The sequence below is a fragment of the Takifugu flavidus genome, chromosome 16 (genome assembly GCF_003711565.1).
Source record: "Takifugu flavidus isolate HTHZ2018 chromosome 16, ASM371156v2, whole genome shotgun sequence".
NCBI lineage: Eukaryota > Metazoa > Chordata > Actinopteri > Tetraodontiformes > Tetraodontidae > Takifugu > Takifugu flavidus.
Genome location: NC_079535.1, coordinates 4,898,613 through 4,920,827, shown reverse-complemented (window position 1 = coordinate 4,920,827; position 22,215 = coordinate 4,898,613). Strand labels below are relative to the sequence as shown.

At 48.7% G+C, this 22,215-nt stretch overlaps 1 protein-coding gene across 1 annotated transcript; it reads right to left on the bottom strand.

Moving 5' to 3' along the window:
• Positions 1-1,569: 1,569 nt before the first annotated feature.
• Positions 1,570-19,262, bottom strand: nrd1a (nardilysin a (N-arginine dibasic convertase)). The gene is made up of 31 exons (XM_057059498.1): positions 18,504-19,262; positions 18,090-18,315; positions 17,712-17,793; positions 16,958-17,111; positions 15,354-15,427; positions 15,178-15,273; positions 14,838-14,960; positions 13,800-13,857; positions 13,317-13,390; positions 12,695-12,764; positions 12,369-12,446; positions 10,461-10,581; positions 8,449-8,507; positions 8,307-8,361; positions 8,135-8,239; positions 7,732-7,855; positions 7,415-7,501; positions 6,502-6,621; positions 6,372-6,423; positions 6,105-6,255; positions 5,404-5,531; positions 5,129-5,291; positions 4,990-5,021; positions 4,641-4,779; positions 4,518-4,565; positions 4,397-4,449; positions 3,950-4,033; positions 3,630-3,720; positions 3,337-3,453; positions 2,664-2,753; positions 1,570-2,588 (listed from the first exon to the last, which is right to left on the bottom strand). The coding sequence occupies exons 1-31, from the start codon at positions 18,680-18,682 to the stop codon at positions 2,385-2,387; spliced, it is 3,237 nt and encodes a 1,078-aa protein (XP_056915478.1). The 5' UTR covers positions 18,683-19,262; the 3' UTR covers positions 1,570-2,384.
• Positions 19,263-22,215: the final 2,953 nt, after the last annotated feature.

Below are 22,215 nucleotides of genomic sequence, written 5' to 3'. Positions count from 1 at the left end.
ACACACACACACACACACACACACACGGCAGGGCCCCAGCTCCATGACTCCAGCTCATTACTGCCTTGGCGGGGTTCCTCAGATGGAATCAGAGTGACAACAGGAACCACACAGACTGTAACAGCAGAAGGCTTACACGGGGTGAAGTGTGCGCGTGCGCGCACGCACACTTTACAAATCTAATCTCCTCTGATTCACGGGCAGGCCTGTCAGTGTGCATTTGCGATACGTTTCGTCTGCATATGTACTCAGCGTAAGAGCGGAGGAGGAAGAATGGTTTGTGACGGGAGAACGCAGCGTGAGAGCAACTCTGTGGGACCAAGTCACAAAGCTTTCCTGAGCGGGGCCGCCGCTTGCTGGTGACAGCACGGTCGGAGTTAATTTACTGGTAATAGCGCTCCTGACACAGTTCCATACTCCAAAGGTTGAGTTATGGCTCCCTGATCCAAATGTGTGCCGAGACGCGGGTGGCTAAAGCTAATTCATGCCGTACCTAAAGCTACGGGAGCTAGCACCAGAATCACATGCAGGAATGAGACTCAGCAAGGCCGAGTTGCTCTGGGAGAGGGAAAAATGTGCAATCTGTGATTGTGAGCAGTGAGCATGAATTCCCCAGCGATTAACACTAAACATGTGCAACAAAAATGTATTAAATTCTTCTTCTTGACCGCTTCATCCCTTTTAGGGTCACGGCGAGGGTGCACATACTCCAGGGTCCCATGTGAGCGTTTGTGGGTTGGGTACCTTGCTCAAGGGTGCCTCGGCAGTGCAGACTGGCAACAGAACATCCTCCATGTTTAGTCCGCACTGAAGCTCGAACCCAGAACCCTCTGCTTCTCAGCCCAGTTCCCAACAGACTGAGCCCACACCGCCACTGGTTCCACTAAATGAGACCAGTAACATCGACTAGCTGCTCAAAAGTCTGGCGCCTAGTGGTGAAACTACGAACTGCAGGGATTTAACTACAAAATGGGGCGATTCAGGGCTACAAACATGGCCGCCCAGCCGTGGAGGGGGACCCGCCTCAACATTTCTATAAATATGGAAGCAGTAAGAAGGCCGAGACCATATTAAACTACAGACATCTTCATTTACGACAACAAACTCTCGCAGCGGACCTTTGATGATGTCAAAGATCAAAGCAGCCGAAGAAACGAGCGCATTGAAAACAGATGGGATTTAATGTTTAAAGCCTTTTGAACGCAGCAGCCTCCAGATGGAGGCGTCACCACATCTGTGAGGAAATCCCAGTTTTCAGGGTGTAGAACAAGATCTGGAGAATCCGCCCCCCCCAGCCCGGATGTTTGGATGATTCGGGACCGTGCGTGTCACCTTCCCCTCCAAGTTCAAGGACATTCAGTTGGACTTTTGTTTGAAGCGTTGCCACGCCGACGGGATTAATGTGGTCCAAACGAAGGCTAATTAGACGGGTTCGTCACCACCGACCACCGAAGGCGTTGTGATGTTTGTGCAGCGCTCGTTACCCAGAATTCCTCACTGATAATCAAGCGGCGTGAAGCCACCTTCAGGCCGGGCGTTAGAACTGCTGACGTCACAAAAAGAGGCAGCTTGAAGTCAACCGTTCATGTTTTAATGTCACATTTTCAGTGAAGCCCGACAGGAAAGCAGGTCCAACATTTTTAAACCTCCCACTAAAACCAAGAAAAGAAGCAGATGCTGCCGGTTAAATCAGTCATGAAGGTCAAGCTCAGCGGGGGGTAAAATATGATTCATTTCTGTTGGATGTTAATGAATAAAACCAGTGGCGAGCGCTCAGAGGCGCCCCCTGTTGGCGCGTACAGGCAGCCGCCTTTAGCCACAAGATACAGACGATTCTGCTAGCGGATTAGATTTTAATTACGTTAAAATGTAGCAAGCATCACCAGCCCCCGGCGCGACCCACCGGCTCCCTCGGGGGGAGAAAGGTATAATTTTCACATGAATTAAAGTCGGTTAATGAAAGCGCTCGGCACCGGGCCCAGTCACCTGTGTGAAGAGGCTCCCGACCCGGCCGTCCGTCACGCCAGTCGCTCAATAACTGTCAAAACCGCCGCGAGGCTGCGAATGTTAATTCTTTTACTCAAAGACTGAGAAGAACAAAGGAGACGTCCCCCTGCTATCGTCTGATTGGACGCCTTTGTGATGTTGTACCTTCTTCCCGCTGACGGGCCGCAGCAGAACCTGAAACCTGGCCGAGCTCATCACACCTTTCACAGTTGATTCACACCTCTGAAAAGATTTTTTAATGTCCGACTCCTCCCAATGGTGAAAGATACCCGGTCGGTCTGGGTCAGAGTGGCGGTAAAACCCGTCTCCTCGCTTCACCTCCGCTCTAAAAATGCCTGGATCTGTAACTGGCTCCTGCCGGGAGAGGCAGGAGGAGCTTACTCCAGTATCTTGTGATAAGGGAATAGCGGCAGGCCTTCGGTGAAAGCCGGGATGTCCATGATGGCGACGGCCGCCGACGCCATCTTGGGCGACGGCGGGAGGAAGGTGAGCTTGGACACCTCGCCGTAGGTGGAGCTCGAATCCTCCTCCGACTTCTTGCCGCCGTCCTCGTCGTTCTCCTCGGCGCCAAACCCCACAACCTAGGCAAACGGGCGAGTTGAGTCAGGGCAGGAAAGCGTCTAACGTGCACACGCCGTCACAAAGGCTCCGCTTACGTGCACGCTGAGTTTGCGGCTCCTCTCCCCTCGATGTTCTTGGAACCAGGAGGTGAGCTCGGCCCGGCTCATCTGCTTCAGGGCCTCGATCTGGACAGAGAGACGCTGGTTAAGGTGAGCCGAGGTTGGGATTAGGAGGTTGGGATTAGGAGGTTGGGCTCCGGCGTGTCAGGAATCCTGCTCTGCACGCCGTCATCGGACCTTCAAATGAAAAATTCAGTGTTTTTGTCCCCTCGCCGTCACGCTGCTAAAACAGACAAGATGCCAAAAAAGGTGACGCCTCAAAAAGTGGACCTGTGGGTGCCGGGCGAGCTGAAATTAAGCAATCTGGAAAATTAATAAAACATGAGAGACTTCTGTAAGAATCCGACTTCCATTTAAAATGTCCTACCATGTCAATGCTGCGAACCCTGATAGATGAAATGTGATTAATGATGAAGTACGATGCATATTTGAGGAGGAATGCAACATCAAAAAGGTTGCTGGAAGGCTGTTTGCATCATGCATCTTGTTTGGAACACAGACTCGGCTGTTTTTGTGTCAAAATGCGTGGAAGACTCGGCGCATAATAAAAAGTGCCGGGCTAATTAAATGGAATAAAGTGGAGAATAAACAGCCGTGGTCTGGCTGCATAATGAGGCTGTCGGCAGCCGTGTGTGTGGCTCATCCTCACCTCCCTGTTGAGCCTGTCGAACACATACTGCTGCGTGACCACCTCTGCCCAGTTCCTGTCCACCTCCTCCCCCAGGTGTGTGTCCTCACACTCCTTCAGCTTCACTAAAGCGGTCACCTACACAGGAAAACAACATTCAAAAAATGATTTTCTGACCCGTGAACAGTTTTTACGGTTTGTGAGTAAACTTGTGTAACTGAGCAATAAAGAGAAACTTGTCTTCTCTCTAATGAGGGAAAATGTCTAAAAACACACACACACACACACACACACACACACACACACACACACACCTGAGTGTTAAACGCCTCCTCCGTCAGTGAGCTCAGCTTTTCTCCAAATAAAGTCAAGAACTCTTCGATCTTGAGCTCCACCAGCTCAGTGCTGAAAGAGAGAAGTTCATGAGAAGATGTTCCAGGCTACGGGGGGATTTCTGCCGTCCTGCTCTCTTATCAGCTCCTCCCGCTCTCGTTCTCCCCGAGGCCACACAGATAAACTGCAGCTTGTTTTTGGGTGGCCAATAACAAAGATTCACACTTTGAGTTCAAGAAAATGGTGAAGATAAATCGGATCTGGTTTCTGGCCAAAACAAACAAACAAACTGTGACCTCACTTGAACTTGGTGGCTTGAGTTTCCACGGTGACGGAGAAGCCCAGGACTCCCGACGTGTTCCTGCAGGTGGGGTAGACGTGATAGCTGCGGGGAGGAAAGAGGTTGTCATGTGTGATCAGCTCATCTATCAGGACGGTCGCATGCAGAGGAGAAAATGTACGAGTCCACTTTTCTAAACAACTTCAGCCGAGTTTTGACATAATGGCGCCATTGCAGGAAGCCGCTGGGAAGCAACGGCGGCTAACTCTGCTGTAAAAGGGGGAATAAATAAAGTCACTCTTAGCTTAATTCCACTCTGCTTTAAAGAGGATTGTAAAAATAATGGCGGCCCGAGGGAAGGCTTTTACAGGAACATCGATAGTGACAGTTTAATTTAATGCACAGCAACAATCGGATCCGAGGAAACATTAAAAACACAATAACCACCCAGAAATTTCAATGCCTCACCCGAGAGTTTCTTTGGTTCGGAGGAAGTCGAAGCAGGGCTCCTCCATGTGCATCTGGAAGAGAAGAACTGGGCTCAGTGGAGGACGGAGACGCTGATGAAGAGCAGTCAAGCATCACTCACCACCAGCAGCTCCATCAGCGTGTGCTCCCTCAAGGCTTTGGGCCCAGACTAGAGCGCAGGAGGAAACAGAGACACGTGAAAGGAGGCAACGCTGCAGAGGGAACAGCCAGGGCGGCGCCGTACCTGGTAGTAAACCGTGACCTCAGAGTTGGCGTCGCCCTTGTTGAGAGATTTGACCTTGCAGATGTGCTGCTTCTGAGGGAGCTCCACCACCCTGAACATCACCGGAACCTCTGCTGGAAGCCTGGAGAACTGCAGCTTACTGTCCGCAGGCCGGGTGAGGAGAGGAGATGGGGGGGGTGAAAAGAAGGGAGTTTGCAGAGGGTTTTGAAGCAAAAAAGTTAAGCGAAGAAGGTGAAAGGGGAATTTTAAACAACTGGCGCTGATGCTGATTACTGTGTGTACAGGAGCAAACAAACACGTGTGATTGGCTCCTCATTAGGGAAGAGACCCAGCAGAACGGCTGACTTACTCTGTCACATATTGCAGGAACTGTTTTGACTCCTGTGGAGGGAACACAATAAGGCATAATGAAGACAATCAGACGGTTAAGAGGGAGGAAAAACATGGGAATGGTGACAGATGAGCCGAGTGTGACGGGCTGCACTCACGCTGCTGCCGATGTTGCCCTGAACCAGCCCCTCAGCCAGCAGCTCAGCCCTGAAGCTCCCACTGAACTCCAGCAGCTCCTCCAGGGTCAGCCCCGCCGTCAGCGCCTGGTACTTCTCCACCATGGACCAGCGGGAGTGCTCCAGGATCAGCAAACGCACGTCCCTGACAGACAAGAGTCGTCACACCGGTTCGCCACTAGAAGGCGCTACAGACCTGGAGATAGGTCGGGCGGTAGGAGAGAGAGGGGTAAAAAATAGAGAGATAAACAACTCACTTGCCGAGTTTCTCTGGTTTAATGAGGATGTTGAAGTAGGTTTTCTTGAGCTGCTCTGCAAACATGCTGAAGACGTCGGGGGTGGCGGAGAAATCAGCCAGAGAGTCGATGATCAGGTGGAAGAGCAGCTACAAGAGAGACAGAACCAGCATCGTTATCGCCTCCGAGGACACGGCAGGCAGATGTCGGGAACCCGGGCATCACGACACCTTCTGTTTACCTGCACTTTGAACAAAGCAGCAGTCTTAAAGGAGTAGTTCAGCTATTTAAGAGCTAAACGCGTCTGATTTACTGCCAGGACGCAAACGAGACGTCTGACATTAATCTCGTGCAACTCCTGGCAAGAAGAACAGCAGAAACGCTGCTTTCATGTTTTACTAATCAGCAGGAAGCCGACAACAAGGCCAACCATTAGTCTGCCAGATGGTAAATAACCTGTATTTATAAATTATTGAAGGCTCTGACTCTAAAAGAAGCTGTATTTCAGGTTTGTTGCTGGCGTTGCTGTGGTTTCAGGAGATGCTCCAGGAAACAAAACAGAGGGTTTTTTTTTTGCTTGAAGCCACATGTGAATTCACTTCAGTTCTGAGTTTAGAAAGATGTAAATGTAATAACGTCTCATCACGAGGGAGCGATTTAACATCTGAGGCGCTCTTAGTTTTCATTTTAGGATCGAAAGGTCGATGCAAGCGCTCACTCACGTGCAGCTTGTGGTTAAATCCCTTGACCTTGATGACCAGGCCGTGTTCGCCGGCCACCAGTTTGTACTCCAGCTGGGCCACCTCGGCCTCGTACGCCGGCTCGGCCAGGTTGTGGCCCAGGATGTTGACCAGCAGGTCAAAGAGGACCACGCTGGAGGGACAACAGAGGCCAGGTGAGGAGACAGTGACAGCGAGGGAGGAATGATGGAGGAACTGAAGCAGCTAAAGCAGAAACGGCTCGGTGATTGTATCTGAGGCTGGACTCACTTCTTGGCAGACTGCTGGATTACAGGAGAGATTATGTGGAATCTGATGTAAGCTGCAACAAGAAAAAAAAGCACCTCTGTGATGATTCAGAAACATCCCTCATGTTGCGAGCAGCAGGGACACTTGTCACCTTTGGGGATTTTGAATTTGTTGTCCTTCTTGTACCACAGGCAGCCCCTGTCGCTGGCGGCAATCTGGACAGGAAACTCCGTGTCTGGGCAGTCCGACGGCGTCAGGGTGAAATCAGAGGCTGGGAAAGAGAAACCAAACGTGTCCAAGTTCTGCGGGCTTCGAGCTCATAAATCATTTGTGATTTCAGCAAATCCAGTTTGTGACAAATCCCCCATTTAGCCCAAACGGACCTCCTTTAACGGCGGTGGTCGGAGCTTTATCTGCTTTACAAATGGCGTGAGGCTTTTCACGGAGGCAGAGAGCCCATTTAAAACGCGATAAAGTGCCCACAGTGAGGTCTGAGTCAGCGCCAGCTGAGACTGAAGACAAAGTTTGCAAATGCAGGTTTGAAATAAGCGAAATGGGTAAAACAGATGAATGCGTGTCTGTGCATTCCTCAAGACCTCCTGGAGGTTAGCCAGCCAGCTAAAAGAAAGAAAATATCTCATCAGACCTCTGAAGAACATTCATCTGAGCGACTAATATTGACTTTAGCTTTCAGAACGGGCGCGTGTGGACAGCACCCAGCCGCAGTAGCTCCCGACCATCTCTCACCACCCACCGTCAGCCATCGGCCTCGTTGGCAGCGATCTGCCCGGTGGTGGCGACACGCTTGCTAACTGTGTCAAACCGTGGATTTGTGTCATTTACTCTGTGATAAATTGGAAGCACTCAACGTTGATGATGGACCAGACCATCTCTATGCTGAAGTAACTCTGGAAGATCCGTCTCTGAGCAACTCTCTCATTTCTGTGCAGACGTACAGATCGCTGAACGTTTGAATTGGATTTTATAGTCTTGCATCAGTTTGACGCCCCAGGATGGCGTTTTTCTGCTGTGCTGTGGAACAAAGAGCAGGATTCTTAACCCACCGATGAACCTGTTCTCAGCAGGAAGGTGCAGCTCACTGTTCAGCTCCAGGTTCCCCATCCAGCGCTCCATCCAGTCCTGCTGGATCTCTGCAATCAGAAAAACAACCCAATTCTTTTAACAGACTGGATCTTTACAGCCTATTTTTCCACCTTTACAAAGATAAATGCTGGCAGTTCTACTGCTGGCTGCCGCTGTTAAAGGGAGGCAGACTCTCATCACAGAAGGGGGAGGGGGGGACCCAACAAATCTACTGGATGTATTGTGGAGGAGAGAGGGAACCCTGACAGCAAACACAGACTCAAACGCAGAAACGCACCCTCCACGCTGTACTGTGTGCCAAACCACTTCTCCCTGAGGGGACAGCGGCCCTCGTGTTCGGGTGACAACAGCATCAGGTTGGCTTTCTCTGGAGTGAGCAGGGACAAGGCTGCACTGATCACCTACACACACACACACACACACACACACACACACACACACACAGGAAGAGCATTGTTTGTGTGAGAGTCAGGCTAATTTAGCTGTCAATCAGAGCGCCAGGCTAAAGATAACCCGCCGTCGCTCTGGGATGCAAAGCTGCAATTAGACTGAAGCATCTGATGCAAAATAATCAAGATGAACTCTAACACACTCGGCGTCTTTGACATTTAACTACAAGATCCGTTCATTCATTTAGGCGTGAACGCTTTGATCAGACCAACACGCAAATGACGACTCACTTCAGGGTTGAACTCGAACAGCAGCTGATCCCCCGTCAGGAAGTCGGCTGTCGGGAACAGCTGCATGTTCTCACATATGTCCTCCACGAACTCGATGGGGTCGATCTGACACAGAGGACCCGTCAGTCAGCCAAATCTTTAAAATGAATCACTCATTTATTTTAATTCTTACTTGCTCTTGATAGCGAAACTCGTTGGCCTCGATCTTCTGGATCTCATCGTAGATTCTGAAACAGATAAATTCAATTTCCCAACGTGTCGATGTTGGATTTAAGGAAGCAGAACCCCACTGGTGCGCGTGCATGCGATGCTACCTTTGCTGTGGCCCCAGCCTCTGCAGCATCTTCAGGTACTGGAACACCAGGTGGGTCACCTGTCAAAGAAAACAAAGCAAAACGCTTCAAACTTGCAAAATTACCCATTAGAATGTTAATGTAGCCGCTAAAACTCCTCCAAGTTGCCTGTTTTTCTCAGTAATGATGGGGGTTTTAGTCAAATGTGCTGTTAACCACGCCAATTACACGGGCGCTGCCAATCTTTTCCCACTATTGTTATTTGATTACAGTCATTAGAGCAGCCGTGCCAATTACAGTATTTGGAAAATGACTTTGCATTTAAAAGCAGATAAAGTAGCAAGCGCTCCCTTTCATTGATTCAAACATGTAAATGAAAATTGCACCTCTGCCTGAGCGGATCAGGAATGCTTATTATTAACCGCCGAGAACAATCGTCCACAGAAGGAAAAAAATAAAATAAAAAACATAGAGGAGTGTGACATCATGGATAATTGCGGCGCCAATGTGTCGCCCGGATGGGGCGAGAGGTTCGTGTGTGGCGCCAGGGATGGGTGGTTCAGAGCGGGAACTGAGAAAAGGAAACTTTTCTTTATGCGTGAAGGGATTTCAGGTGTTAATCACGCTTGAGAAATGATTTCAGTCTAGAACCAAGAAGAGGAGCCGTCGCTTAAACCCTGCAGCGATCACGCCACTTCCTGCCCACTTTCAAACTTCACGCTCCCAAACATGCAAACAATAAAGGAACTGTGAAACCCCTGGCACGCCGCGTCGGCCCCACTCGAGTGTTTTGATCTTAAAGCCAGAAACCTCCCACCTTGTGATCTAAATGACTGCACTCATACTCCCTGAATGAAGGATTGCCTCCTGAAGAGCTCTCAAACACAATAACCAACATTCTCAAGGCTGCTGCAGCATTTACACAGAAATAATCAATGCTGGATTCTCGACTCCAGGCGCACCAGATTAGAAGACAGCCATCCTATTAAAAGGTTTCTGACTGCCTCCTATGTTCCAGGCACGCATTGTCATAGCAACAGACGAGACAGACTGCTTATTAGAATGTGTTATATTAATGAAAACAAGGTGACGGAGGCAGCGTCGGCCTCACGCGCACACTGGAACATGGTTCAATGTCACCGTTGTGAAGGATGGAGCAAATTTCACCTCGCACAAACCAGTCAAGTTGCATTATGGAGGGAACCTGGCGTGTTGCAACAGCGACGGAGATCGATATCGGTAAAAACAACGAGCTGCTGCAGGATGCGAGTGTAAACGCAGGGGTGATCAATAACAGTAACAACAGTCCTGCGGTGGCTGCTGAAGCCTGAGCAAATGACAAATACAGTCACGGCCTCCGCTTCTCCTCCTGCCATCCGACGCTGAGTAACGGTCACTTCATCGTCTTCAGCTGATTCAATTACCTCGGGATGAGCCCCATCGTACCTGCTGAGAGGTTAGGGCTGGGCTAAATTTATGAGCACTCTTCTCAATCCACCAGCTGGATCTCCAGACTCTTAAAATTCCAGGTACAAGCATCGGACTGAACCGGTGGAGGGGGGCATTCAGAATTGATGCGCCTCTACGTGGAATAACTTTCAAACCTTTCGCAGCCTTGATCTCTGATATTAATTATTAAAGTCTTTACGGAGCTACTTGAACCACTGGCAGAAAACACTTGTGATTCATCATAAATGAGCGTAAATATATGCATGTAATTATATTTTATGCTTGGGTGTTGTCACAGTTTCCCCTGTGGGGGAAGGAGGTGCTCTCAGGTGGCTGAAACTAAAGAAAAAGAGTTAAAAAAAAACACACACACACACACACACACACAAAAACAAACCTGTGCACAGAAGAACATTTGTACAGGAAAAAAAATACAAAGCCTGTGGTCATGCCAGCAGAGAGAGACATAAATAACACTAAACTCCACACACTCTGTGTGGGAATTTTTGAAGCTGCAGCTCGGTTTTTTCCCTCCTCCCAGACAAGCAGAACAATGGCGAGAGAAGATGGAGGCTTCTCTTTACCTGGTAGAAGCTCTGGAACCCTTCATCAGTCAGCGTTATGGAAATGGAGAAGATGGAGTAGGTGGTGTTCTGGTCGAAGCCGGTCTCGCTGTTTCCTCCGAACAGAGCCAGCGCCCAGCATCTGCAGACAAGCACGGGCGGCGTGAGAGATCGGCGCAAACCGGGCACGTGTGCAAACACCACTACATGTTCCCTGACAGTAAACAGCTCGGGGCTCCGCGGGGTTGTAAACACAGCTACAAAGGAAACAAATGAAGAAATAAATAATGGCTGGAAAATGAAAGCGAGTTTATTATCATTTAAAAAAAAAAAAACTGGGTTATCTGTCAAGAGCAAAGACCACGTCTGCTTTGATCAGGAGGTGATGCAACGGCTGGTGTCGAGAGTATGAAGAGTATTACCCAAGAGATGTGACTGATGACAGCAGACGGATTCAAACCCCTGAAAGTTCTCAGGCAAGTTTTTAAAAGGCAGTAAATATGAATAAATGTATCTGAGGCCCGTGCACTGCTGTGATGTGCTGAGCTGAGCTGAGTACAGGAACCAGGAGTTAATACAAACCGATACGGGCTGTTTCACTGCGAGCGCTGTAGACACACACCTGCTGATCCACTAAATGAACCAGCGGCTGCTGTAAACCAAAGTCACAGTGAAGCTTCCAAATCCCTCACGTTCCCGCTGTCTCCTAATCTCGTGACAGCTAAATACACTGATGCCAGTCCTTGTTTTGCCTCTTTTGTTCCAGCTGCACCGTTTCAGCGTCCAGAAGAATTTGGGTGAAGATCAAAGGTTTGTGTTTTTTGCCGAGATGTGATCAAAGTGCAGACATGCAGCCTCACGACTCAGAACATGGACAACAGGGCATGGACATGGACAACAAACAGGACGTAATCGAACTTTCTAATGCCCGGCCGGAAGCCCTGTGCGGTCAATAACCGATGCCCCCCCCCCTTCATTTGGACGCTGCTCCTCAGAGAGGCTCTCTCAGATCCTCGCTGCAAACATCGGCTGATTATTGTTTCCCCTCTTCAGGTCTGTATTTGCTTTCCTGGGTCGAGAGCGTTTCCTTGATGTCAAAAGGTTCGCGAAGCTGCGTAGTCAATATCTATCAGCGCGGTGAACCCTGCTCTGCCGGCACGTCGATACCGCCAGTTCAACAGCTGCCAGCGGCCACCTGAGATCCAGCAGGGACCTTTTATCAGCTCTATTTGTCTCGCTGCCGCGCAGGAGCGGTTAGCTCTGAACAAAACGCCTGTAATCACTAATCAGAAAATGCCACATCTTACGCAGCCGACAGTCACAAACGCGGCGATTGTTGTCTTTGGTGGCTTGTTGACGCCGCCGCTTTCACACTCGTTTCTGAGTGACATCATTAGATCAATACGTTAAAAAGTTCCCGTTTTATTGCGCTGAAATGCCAACGGGGATGGAGGCACACACCAGGCTGGCGGCTGTTAAATTCGCCATCCTCTCGACTATCAAACAAGCACTCGTCTGTGAGCTGGCGGATTCACGATAGGCGCCGAGTACACTCCAGATTCATTGTCATTCATTGGCGACTGAAAACAGCCCTCAGAGTAAAAAAGAAAAACGTACGATATTTATCTCAAATCAAAGCGGTTCTGACAGTCAAGGGACTGTTGCGTCAACTCTCGGTGCTCCGGGACTAAATTTTGGCGAGTGGCTTCGCCACTTAGCTGGAAGAGGCTGAAACACTTTTGTGCAGCCGCACGGTGACACGTTTGTACGAGTAGCTGGAAAAAGCGCATGTATATTAAAAATTTGGCTCCGACGCTCAGGGCTGACTCAGAGCTCCACGTACACCCAGCAAATTGAAGACCTTTTAATTGGATTTCTGAGTGCCCTCAAATCAGGGAGAGGGGGGAAGAAAAAGGGAATAATACTCACTTCTTCCTCAGAACGGAGAGGATGCTTCCTGTGCCTTCATGGCCAATCAGCCAGGAGATGTAGTGGAGAGGCTTCACTCTGGAAAGAGGAGGGGGGAACAAGACACAAAAAAATAATTCACTGATGCAATCTCTCTACAATCAAGGCAAAGCCCGGGATCTTCCGGCTGCTCCGAGTCAATGGTTTTATGGAGAAACTCTCCCTGGAGAAGGTAGACAGAGACACAGGGGCAGAGGAGAGGAGCACACCGAAAGCAATTATTCTAAATCAGGGCCAGCATGATCTAATTGGTGAGCGATGCTCCCTGCAGTCTGGATGTGACTCACCTATAGTGCTTCTCCTGGGGAGGGAGGGCCCAGGTGATGTTCAAGGCGTGAACCTTCCGAACGGGCACGACTGCAAATGAGACGACAGATCGTTTTAGTCTCGACGGCAGCCGCGATTTCACCGCTGACGAGTGCGGTCGACCGTTTCCGGCTGATCTGCTCAACGATCGTTCGAGTTTTTAAAAGTGTGTTCAGGAGCCGGGCTGAAAACTGAAGGAGCGCGAGCATCTGTCGCCAGGACCGAGAGGCTCTGCAACAGTCAGGCTAACGAGCTCAGGTCGCTAGAAGCTCGGCCCAGCTCCGGTTTTAAGCAGTTTGATTGCATTTATATTAACGATCGATAAGATGAGCTGCGACACGACAGGAGGCAGCAATGCTGCAGCCACCAGGCAACACAAATACAAGCAGTGGAATTACGGGGGTCAGCGACCCCCCCCCCCCCCCCCCGAGCCTGTCCTGAAATATCACAGCTGCTCTGCTTATGTGACAACTGCATTAGGAAAAGTGTGTTGGTGTTATGGCCCCGTTTCCTATTCTGAAACCAAGAGTTAGAGGCTTAAATGTGTGCATAAAAAGGCTGAGACTCATGTTTGTATTCACGTGTAGACAAATTGAGGAGTACCTCTGTAGAGCTTGTTAAAGGCTGGCGTGTCAAAGGGATCCAGCATGCCGGAGAAGTCTGGCTTGGGTAGATCGCTGGAGGTTAAAAACACAGACTTAAGATGTTTTACTTTCAATTTAACCATCCAAATAAGTCAGCAAATGCCACAAATGTCCTCAACGCCCGTGATGTCTTCAATGTAGTTAATTAAACTAGGGAAAAGAATGACTCCAGGCATATTTAATACGATTCGCATTATAATTGAAAACATGTAAATGAAATAAACCTTACACATTAAGTATTAAAAGTGTGTTAATGTAGGTTTCACCTTGTTTTAAAGCAAAAAGAAGCAGAAAAACACCAACTTCACTTTCAGGGACCAACCTCTCCAACATATATAAACAGGTTTGAAAGGGCACAGAAAGGGCTGGAGGAAGGCTTGACATTTACATTAAAGCAACATCTCAGGCTGGATCTGTATGAGAGGCCCCTCTCAATACTCACTTGTTAGGAACCTTGCTGAAGATCTCTCTCACCCACTCCTCTAGAGTGTCCAGCTTCTCTAAAGGACGAGTGGAGGCGCAGAAATTAGAGTTCAAGTGAGTCTCAATAATTCAGGCTGGAAGCTCATCATTTGTGGTTTAGCGTCACTGTTAGCCTGCGCGTCCCAGCCCTGTTTTGAATTCAGAAGTGAAGCTCTTGCTCACACACTTGAATGTCAGGGACTGAGACAATGATTAAAGCCCCCCGAGTTGACACAGCACCCTCCTGCAGCTTTATCAATAGCTACATTATCAAAATATCCACGTGGGGTCTGAAATCAACTCCAGGCACAAACATTCCTCTTTACGCAGGAGTTTTTCTTTTTCAGAAAAAGTGATCTTTGCCAGCATGAAGAATGGGATCCAATTATAATCAAACGCTCACAGCGTGGCGCAAAAAGGGCAATTATTGAATTTATTCTTAAACAGCGGCCGTGTAGGTTCAAAAATAACAAAGCTGTTCAACTTGAATGATGCTTAGACAGCTTAAAGCCAAGAATGAACGGTTATGACGGACAAAATCTGCCTCTGGAGCTTGTGTTCAAGCCTCCCAGCTAGCAGATCCACTTTGATTCCACCTGAAAACCTGCACAAAAACAACCTTCAGAGCTGGATGTAGACAGAAACGTTTGGTCCAGATTATGAGGACCAGACTGCAAACATTTGCTGTTTCGCAACATCAATCTTGGTCTGACTTTGCGGCTAAAATTAATTGACTACATCTTGTAACATATTTGCTTCCAAATCCTAAAAATGATGGATTTTCTGCGTTGGATGCTGTTTTCTGAGGTAAATCGGGACAATCTGACCACAGATGACTGAATATCCGCGCTGTGAATCCATATTAGATCTGCTCCAAATGATTTTTTAAACCGCTTATTACTCTGCAGATTGCTTTTCGCAAATTGCCTTCATTTGCAGCTGGGAAATGATATCATTTTAACAAAGTAACTGTCAATCTGTTGACAAACAAGCGCAGTAATGGAACGATGCTGCCGACCTTTGGACTGCACCGCCAGGGTCATATAATGGGCAGAGTAGTATTTCTTCCAGAAGGCTCGCAGACGCTTGTACACATTGATCTTCTTCTTCTTTGGCTCCTGCTTCAGAGTTTCTGCGTTTCCTGGTGTGTTACAAAAAAACCCCCCAAAAAAACCCCAAGCAAATAAGGAAATCAGCACGGCTACAACACAGCGGAGGGACGGTTTAAATGTGCTGGAATATCAGTGTGAGAAGGAGCCCTGGCAGCTGTCTCAGCACTCCTGTTTGTTCTTGCTGAACGTACCCTGAGGAGGCCCTGTGTGGATTATGTGTCCCAGCGGTTGTGTTTGCTAACTCACCCCAGCAGAACTTGCCCATTGGGTGTCCGGGTTTGGCCAAACTGCCAAACAGCATCTCCTTCCTGTGGGAGTCCGACGGCTTAGCCAGCTGGTACTCTGAAGGACACAAGAGCAGGAGAGAACGACAGTGATCAATAGAAGAAAAGAAGAAAGAAAGACGGGGCTGAGGCACTCACCGCTGTCTACGGCCTCCACCTCCCTATCGATGGCGTCCCGGATCATCAGGGGGCAGATAAAGAACTGAGCCCACCTAAGAGGGTGACGGACAGACGGAATACCATCAAGGACTGAACAGCGGGAATAGAGAGAGACACGGGGCAGACAGGAACAATCAGATGCAGACCGATGCCCATCACAGACGACTGAATGGGCCGTGAAATAAACATCACGCGGCTCCTCTGACACAGCGGCCTCTATATTATTGCTGCTGGTAAACATGCGTGATTAAAATCATTCGTTACACCGAGTGGCAGGAGAACCACATTCGTGAGGTAAAACATTCTGTCTGGTGCACCATGATGCCATTATTTATGGTCCAATTAGCATCATCAGACGGCAGAGAAACAATAATAATGTTGATCTAGACATGAATGCAGGTAAACTGTAGCTCAAATGACCCGCTCGCTCAGCAATCTTAAATGCAGCACAAGCAGACTAATGTTTACTCAATAAGGATTTAAGTAAATCACCACTTAAACCTGCTTAAATGACCTAAATCCGTCTAAACTTCTTCCAACAGTAGCTAAGATCATACCGCAGATAACTGCAGAAAATGAACCGATGAGGGGCAGAATCAGCCTTGACACAACATGAGACTAATTAAAATATTTACACAACACAAAACAATGCACGCATACAGTAAATGACCAGAATTAACCCGTTTTTATTAAAGAGGAGCCTTATTCCAATCAAAGCCTGGATGGCCTTCAAAATGAATGAGGGCAAAACTGAGGTCAAGACCCATAAAGCTAATGTTGGGATGCCCTTGGAAATAAATTAGGCAGTTAAAGACAGTTCCTAAACGTGATTTTTATTACAACGCTCCTCAGGGACGGCCGCGCTCGCCTCTCCTGGAAACCCTGAAGGAAAACACAGCTCCCTTCCCTCGCTGGCATCGGTACATTGCGGGATTGATTCTGAGGTTTAATACTTGTCTTAAAGCGTTTAATAGACAGCAAGAATGGCCTGTAATGGGCAATTTTTTATTTTTTTTCCCCCTGAACTTTTCCAGACTCAAGCCGGCTGGCCGAGCTCCACTGATGGATTAGAACCAGCAGGAGTGTCCTCTCTCTGCCTCAGCTCTGGACAGAAGATGTTGGCCTGCTCCTGTTTTTAACCTCGGTGTTTTGTTATCTAAATGGGCAGCGATTTGGACTGGAACCGATTCCCCTCTGCAAAAATCTGTCCTAAACTGGTGTTATTCCACGTTGCCATTCTCCAGAATGGACTTCCTGTCCTTCAGTTGGTGAAGACATATTTTAAGCTGCAGCAGTGCAGAGCATTATCTAAAATGACTGGTTTTAAAGTAGCTGCTGAGCTCTTCATCAACAGTTTTAACTGACTGGCTCAGCTGTGAACAGCTGGACTGGCCTGTCAACAGATTCAAGGACAACAAAGACATTCACACCAAAGAGACATCATCTTTTAACGGGCTCTTTAATCTCTCACCAACCTTGTTTTCCTGTGTTGTGCATTTATCCGAGTTATCTGCTTGTTGTCAAAAGAAAAAGTTTCCAACTGATCTGAACGCAACAAAAGAGTTGATTGGATCCTTGCCCACCTGTCAAGAGCCTCTTTGAAGCTTTTTCTCTGGACGTCAAACTGGAAGACGGTCCTCTCGCAGTCGGTCGAGGCGTTGTCACTCCCGCCGTGCTTCTTCAGGAAAGCATCAAACCCGTTCTCCGAGGGGTACTTTTCACTGCCCATAAACACCACTGGGACGAGAAACGGAACCAGCAGAGGGGAGGCAGGCAAGCAAAGTTGTGGAGTTTAAAGGACAAAAGGAAAAGGAAAGAAAGTGAAGCATTGCATTACACTCTTCAGCCCCAACAGAATCGGATTTCCAATTACTTTACAGCTGAAGCTGAAACTGATCTCCAAGTGTTGCCGTTAACATTCAGAGGCAACGCTCTCTACAAATGAACGTTCACACGATAGGCTGCATTTCAAAGGGATGCAAAAAAGCTTTCAGGAGCAGGAAAATGCTTAATGTCAACAAGTTCCTGCCTGTTCTTTGTTGTTTAGTGGAGGGTATTTTGGGAAATGTCAGACTAATGACTGAAGCTGACGAAATAAGATTATGGAAAATATGGCAGAGAAAATGGGTTTTAAAAAATGGAAAATTATTCTTATAGCGTGTCAGGTAGTGTCAGCATTAACGGGAAATGTAAGCAGTGTAAATAAAACTGACCTGACTTGACTGGCGTTTAAAGAAATAAACAAGAGTTTTAAGGCAGAATTAACCTTTGACACGACAAAGAAGGAAATTTCCGGTGCTGAGAAAACTTTGATCCTCGGTGGTTTATATTACTCACTGTGTTCCAGAAAATGAGCGAGGCCGGGGAGGTCATCGGGATCACTGAAGCTGCCCACTCCAACACACAGGGCTGCAGCAGACTACACACACACAAACACACACATGCTGGTTTTTCAGTAGGACAATACACAAGTCCCATTAAAAGGCCCAAATCCAGCGGCTTTTCCCTCTGAGCCTCCGAGCCTCAGTGTTAAGCTGGGTTGACATTTTCCTCCTTTATTGTGTTTTATTTTAAGTCCCCCCATCAGGCATCATCCTGGGGCTGCAACCACCAAATTTATGACCAGATTTTAGCCACGAACAATGTTTGTCAAAGTTTACCGACAGCTCTGCCTGTTAATAACTCCACGCCCTACGTTCAAAAGTACCAAAATACCTGTTTCTCAGCATTTCCTCTCTTCTTTTTTGCCTCGTTGTCATCGTCCTCTTCTTCTTCTTCCTCCTCCTCCATTTCATCCCCAGTCTCCTCATCATCCTCATCTTCATCCTCCTCTTCCTCTTCACCTTCATCCTCTCCCTCCTCCTCCTCGTCCTCAGATGCTGCCGGCCCGCTGTAGTCCGAGATGAGCAGAGCCTTCAGCCCATTGTCCAGCACGATGTACCTGACAGGGGTAACATACACAACACTGTTGCCATTCTGCAAAAGGGTGCGTTTGCACAGGAACAGCAGACTGCAGCATCCTCAAATGTGCAGGGGGGGAAAAAGGGTGATGAATAGCAAGGTTCCAGAACAGCACCGTGTCTAATGTAGACTCTCTGGAGGTGGCCGAGGCTTTAGCTCTTTAATTACCTGTACTGCTTGGGATCACTGGGGGACTTAATTATTTCGCGGTCTCCCACGTTGTCGTCTCCAACAGCCAGGTCTCCCTGTCGGCTCACCGGGTTTGCGTCTTCTGCCGGGGCTCCAGCTTGGACAGCACCTGGGGATTCGCCCGCCGCAGCATTCCTGGATTTGTTGGTCTGCGGCATCCTCGTCGGGGACGGTGGGACGCTGGCACCGCGGGCGGACAGCGAGGCGCGACCGTGAACTACGCGACGACTCGCCGTCACCGCTAACTTCCAAACGCACCGTGTCAGGCCGATCACAGCTATGGTGAAGACCTCTGGCCGGACAAATGGCGGCTCAGTGTCCGTAGAGGAGGCCTGTGGGGTTGAACCTGAACACTCCAAAACACAAACACAAACCGGCCGGCGCGAACAATGCCGCTATTCACAGCGGCTGTCTGGTGGTTTCGTCCTATTCAGCGACCTGTCAGCTAAAATATGCCCCAGCCGTAGCCGAAGCCCTCAAAAATGCAGCAAGACTCGGCCTAAAAACCGTAATTTACAAATAAAACAGGAACGAAGAGGATGACTACAGAGGGAGCTAAACAGACTAGCTCTCCATGTTACGAGAATTTAATGAAAACACTCCAATAAATCTTTGTTTAAAGCTATGAACGGCTCAAGCGGATCGACTCCTTTAACTTTAAAAACTTACTAAACTTTTAATTTAATTCCTGAAGCGGGTACGATGGCATTTATCCGTACCTTCCTCCCTGCTGACAGCACAAGGGGCCTCGCTGAACGAATGCAAGCGACTCTCGAACAACGAGCGCTCTGATTCGCTGAGAAGGCTCCCACGCTTCAGCACCCGGCTCTCTGATTGGCTCTAGCCACATAGAGGCGTGTTTTGAGCCTTCGCACGTGTAAGCAGGGTATTCAGGGGTGGTTAACTGCAGGCACCGGGCAGCCGAGGCAGCGGGAAGCCAGCTGGAGGTATCTAGCAGCTGCTAACCATCTGTTTGTGATTAGCACTGTTAGATGGAAGGAGTTCCACCGACCACTTGTCACAGCCGGTAAATGTCATAATGTGACGCTTTTATTAAATCTCTTCGGCCGATATTAGCGGCTAAAATCGAATTGAAGCGTCCTGTGATAGCCACTGTGAGGCATGATATCCGTGTCTAGACCGTCTCACCGCACTTGTACGAGGTTCCAGACAGGGATGATTGGTTTAGCAGACCGCTAGGGGGCAGGCGTCGGCCACAGGGGACAGAGGGTAAAGAGTAACCTTGGCTGGGCTCCAGATCCCCATCGCTACTAAACTTCGAAAACACTAAACTTCTTTGTCAAAAGAGTGCATCCAGGACTTTTGCCTTCTCTGCTCTATTTTTCCTCACTGTCACATTACCATATTCATTAATTTAAGCACCATTTCCCTCAACGACCTTTCCTACGTTCACAAAAAAGAAGATGCGGTGATGTTTCTGTCTCGTCCTGTCACAAACACACCTGTCATGAGCACCGTTTATGCGCCCTGATCTCCTGTCACGCCATGTGTCAGTCAGCTGTCAAATGATTGAACTCCGATTTGTTTATGTGTGCCTGAAAGACGGTGACGCGCCATGTCAGGATTGTGGGTAGGAATTGTCAGAGCGTGCTTGCACACTACATGATGCAAATGGAAGTGTTGGGACTTCCTGGTATTTTTGGCAGACTGTATGTGACATCCCCTGTGTTCCAGACACGCAACCGTACTGGCTACGCATAGTAAAGGGGATTCATTTGCAAAGGGACCCCTACTTTGTCACAAAAATACACCTTGAACTTTCACCCTTTTGTCCTATTTTTGTCTGCACAATGGATTGTGGGCAGAAATACCCAGAAAAGACTGGATGGTGAAAACTCTGTTCTAGGACATATTTACTCCTTTCCTGGCTTGCTGTGGTTGGGAGTGCTAGCTGCCTTTAAAGAAAACTGCTTTCAGATGACTTCAAGGGCTTTCAAATGTATGTAAATGTCAGCGCTCCTCATCGTGGCAGAAAGAGGGTGAGAATTAAGCTCTTTTGAGAGGTATTTAGTTTATTTTAAAACATAAAAGCTGCGAGTCAACACACCTCAGGTCGGACGTATTTGAAGATTTGCATTTCTGAGGGTTTTCTGAATAATATGGCTGTGCATCAAAATCACCCTCTCGTGGCTAAAATCAACATCTTTTCCTTGACATTTGTCCAGGGCCCTTCCTCAGCCGTCCCTCTGCAGCGCGTTGGCATTTCACCCCCTCTGCCATGCCAACACACCCCCCCCCTCGCCCGCCAACTCTCCCCCTGTCTGAAGCCAATCTGATTTGCTGCTTAGCTCCTGTCGACGGAAAAGAGGTGATAAACACTGCAGCCATGACAACCGGCAGGCCAGACGCGTGCCCGGACTCCTGTGCCGTAATGGCTTTTCTTGGCATCCTCTCAGTTAATTCATCAAGTCCGGCTTTCACCTGAGCTGATATTAATACACCCGGGGAAGGCGAAGGCGCCGCATCTCCAACTCCGTTTCAGCGTTTTCATCCTTTTCTTTAAAGAATGCCGCCGTCAGACACTATATAACCTGCGTAAATGCTAAAACTCCCACTTCCCTTAAAAAAAGAGCTGTGTTTGTCACTGAATAAATAGTTCCTCAGTCTGATTAACACAAAATGTTTGATGTATTGATCCCCCTGCATGTGCATGCAGCCAGACAGAAAGTGAAAGTAAGGCCTATCGATCAGGGATGGAGCCTCTCCGAGAACGCCGTGGATGATGCTCTTCTCGTTTCCGTGCCGACCCTTCCTTTGGCTGAAATCGCGCCGATGATGAGTCATCACTGGACGTGTCTGAAAGTACCTTGACGCGCCTCCCCATTGGAATGAAACTTTGAGAGGGGAACAATTGACGGGCCAGTGCAGGGGATCGATGGGCCCGCCCCCCTGTGATGCCCACACACGTGGCCTCTCCGTTCTCCTCGCAGCGCCTCCATTTCCCCCCTCACTTTTGAATCACTGCGAGTTTATCTGAATGTGGCCCCTCTGTCATCCTCCAGTAGGAGCCTCCAGATGGGTTGAGGTTCTCACGGCAACTGATGTGATTCCCAATTAAAATGGGAGATTTGACTTGTAAGCCCAATGATGTGTGTAAGTGTGTGTTGCTCCCTGTATGTGGGAGTTGGCATGTTCACATGAGTCACGGTGGATCTTTGTAGTTTATCTGGGCAGATCCACCTTGTGTGTGCGTGTGTGTGTGTCTGTGTGTTTGTGTGTGTGTGGATAGAGTGTGAGCCAGTGGGTAAACGTGAATCACTCCCGTGGTTCCACTCGTGTGTCTGTTTGGTGTCTCTGGGGGGCTTCTTCATGCCTGCAGTAGCAGAGTGTGAGTCAGAGGTGAGACCTCTGGAGATGCCCTCTGTTTTAGACAGGATTTAATGAAAGAACCACCTTGCCGCCCCGGCCGACACACCCAGTTTATTCCATCATACCCCATATTCCCTCTGCTCATCACCTCTGTTTCTATCCCTCCAAACAGCTGGCCTGCCCCCCCCCCCCCCCCCGCCCCCCCCTACTGCTCCTTTCTACTAATTCCTACAGAGCAAAGAATGCCCTTGTCTGCCTCTCAGACCTGCTGATCCTGCTTTGGGCCTGGGATCTGGGACCAGATGAGACCCCACCAAAGAAAGCTTAACATGTGTCGAGGGGCACCATAAGGACAATGCGG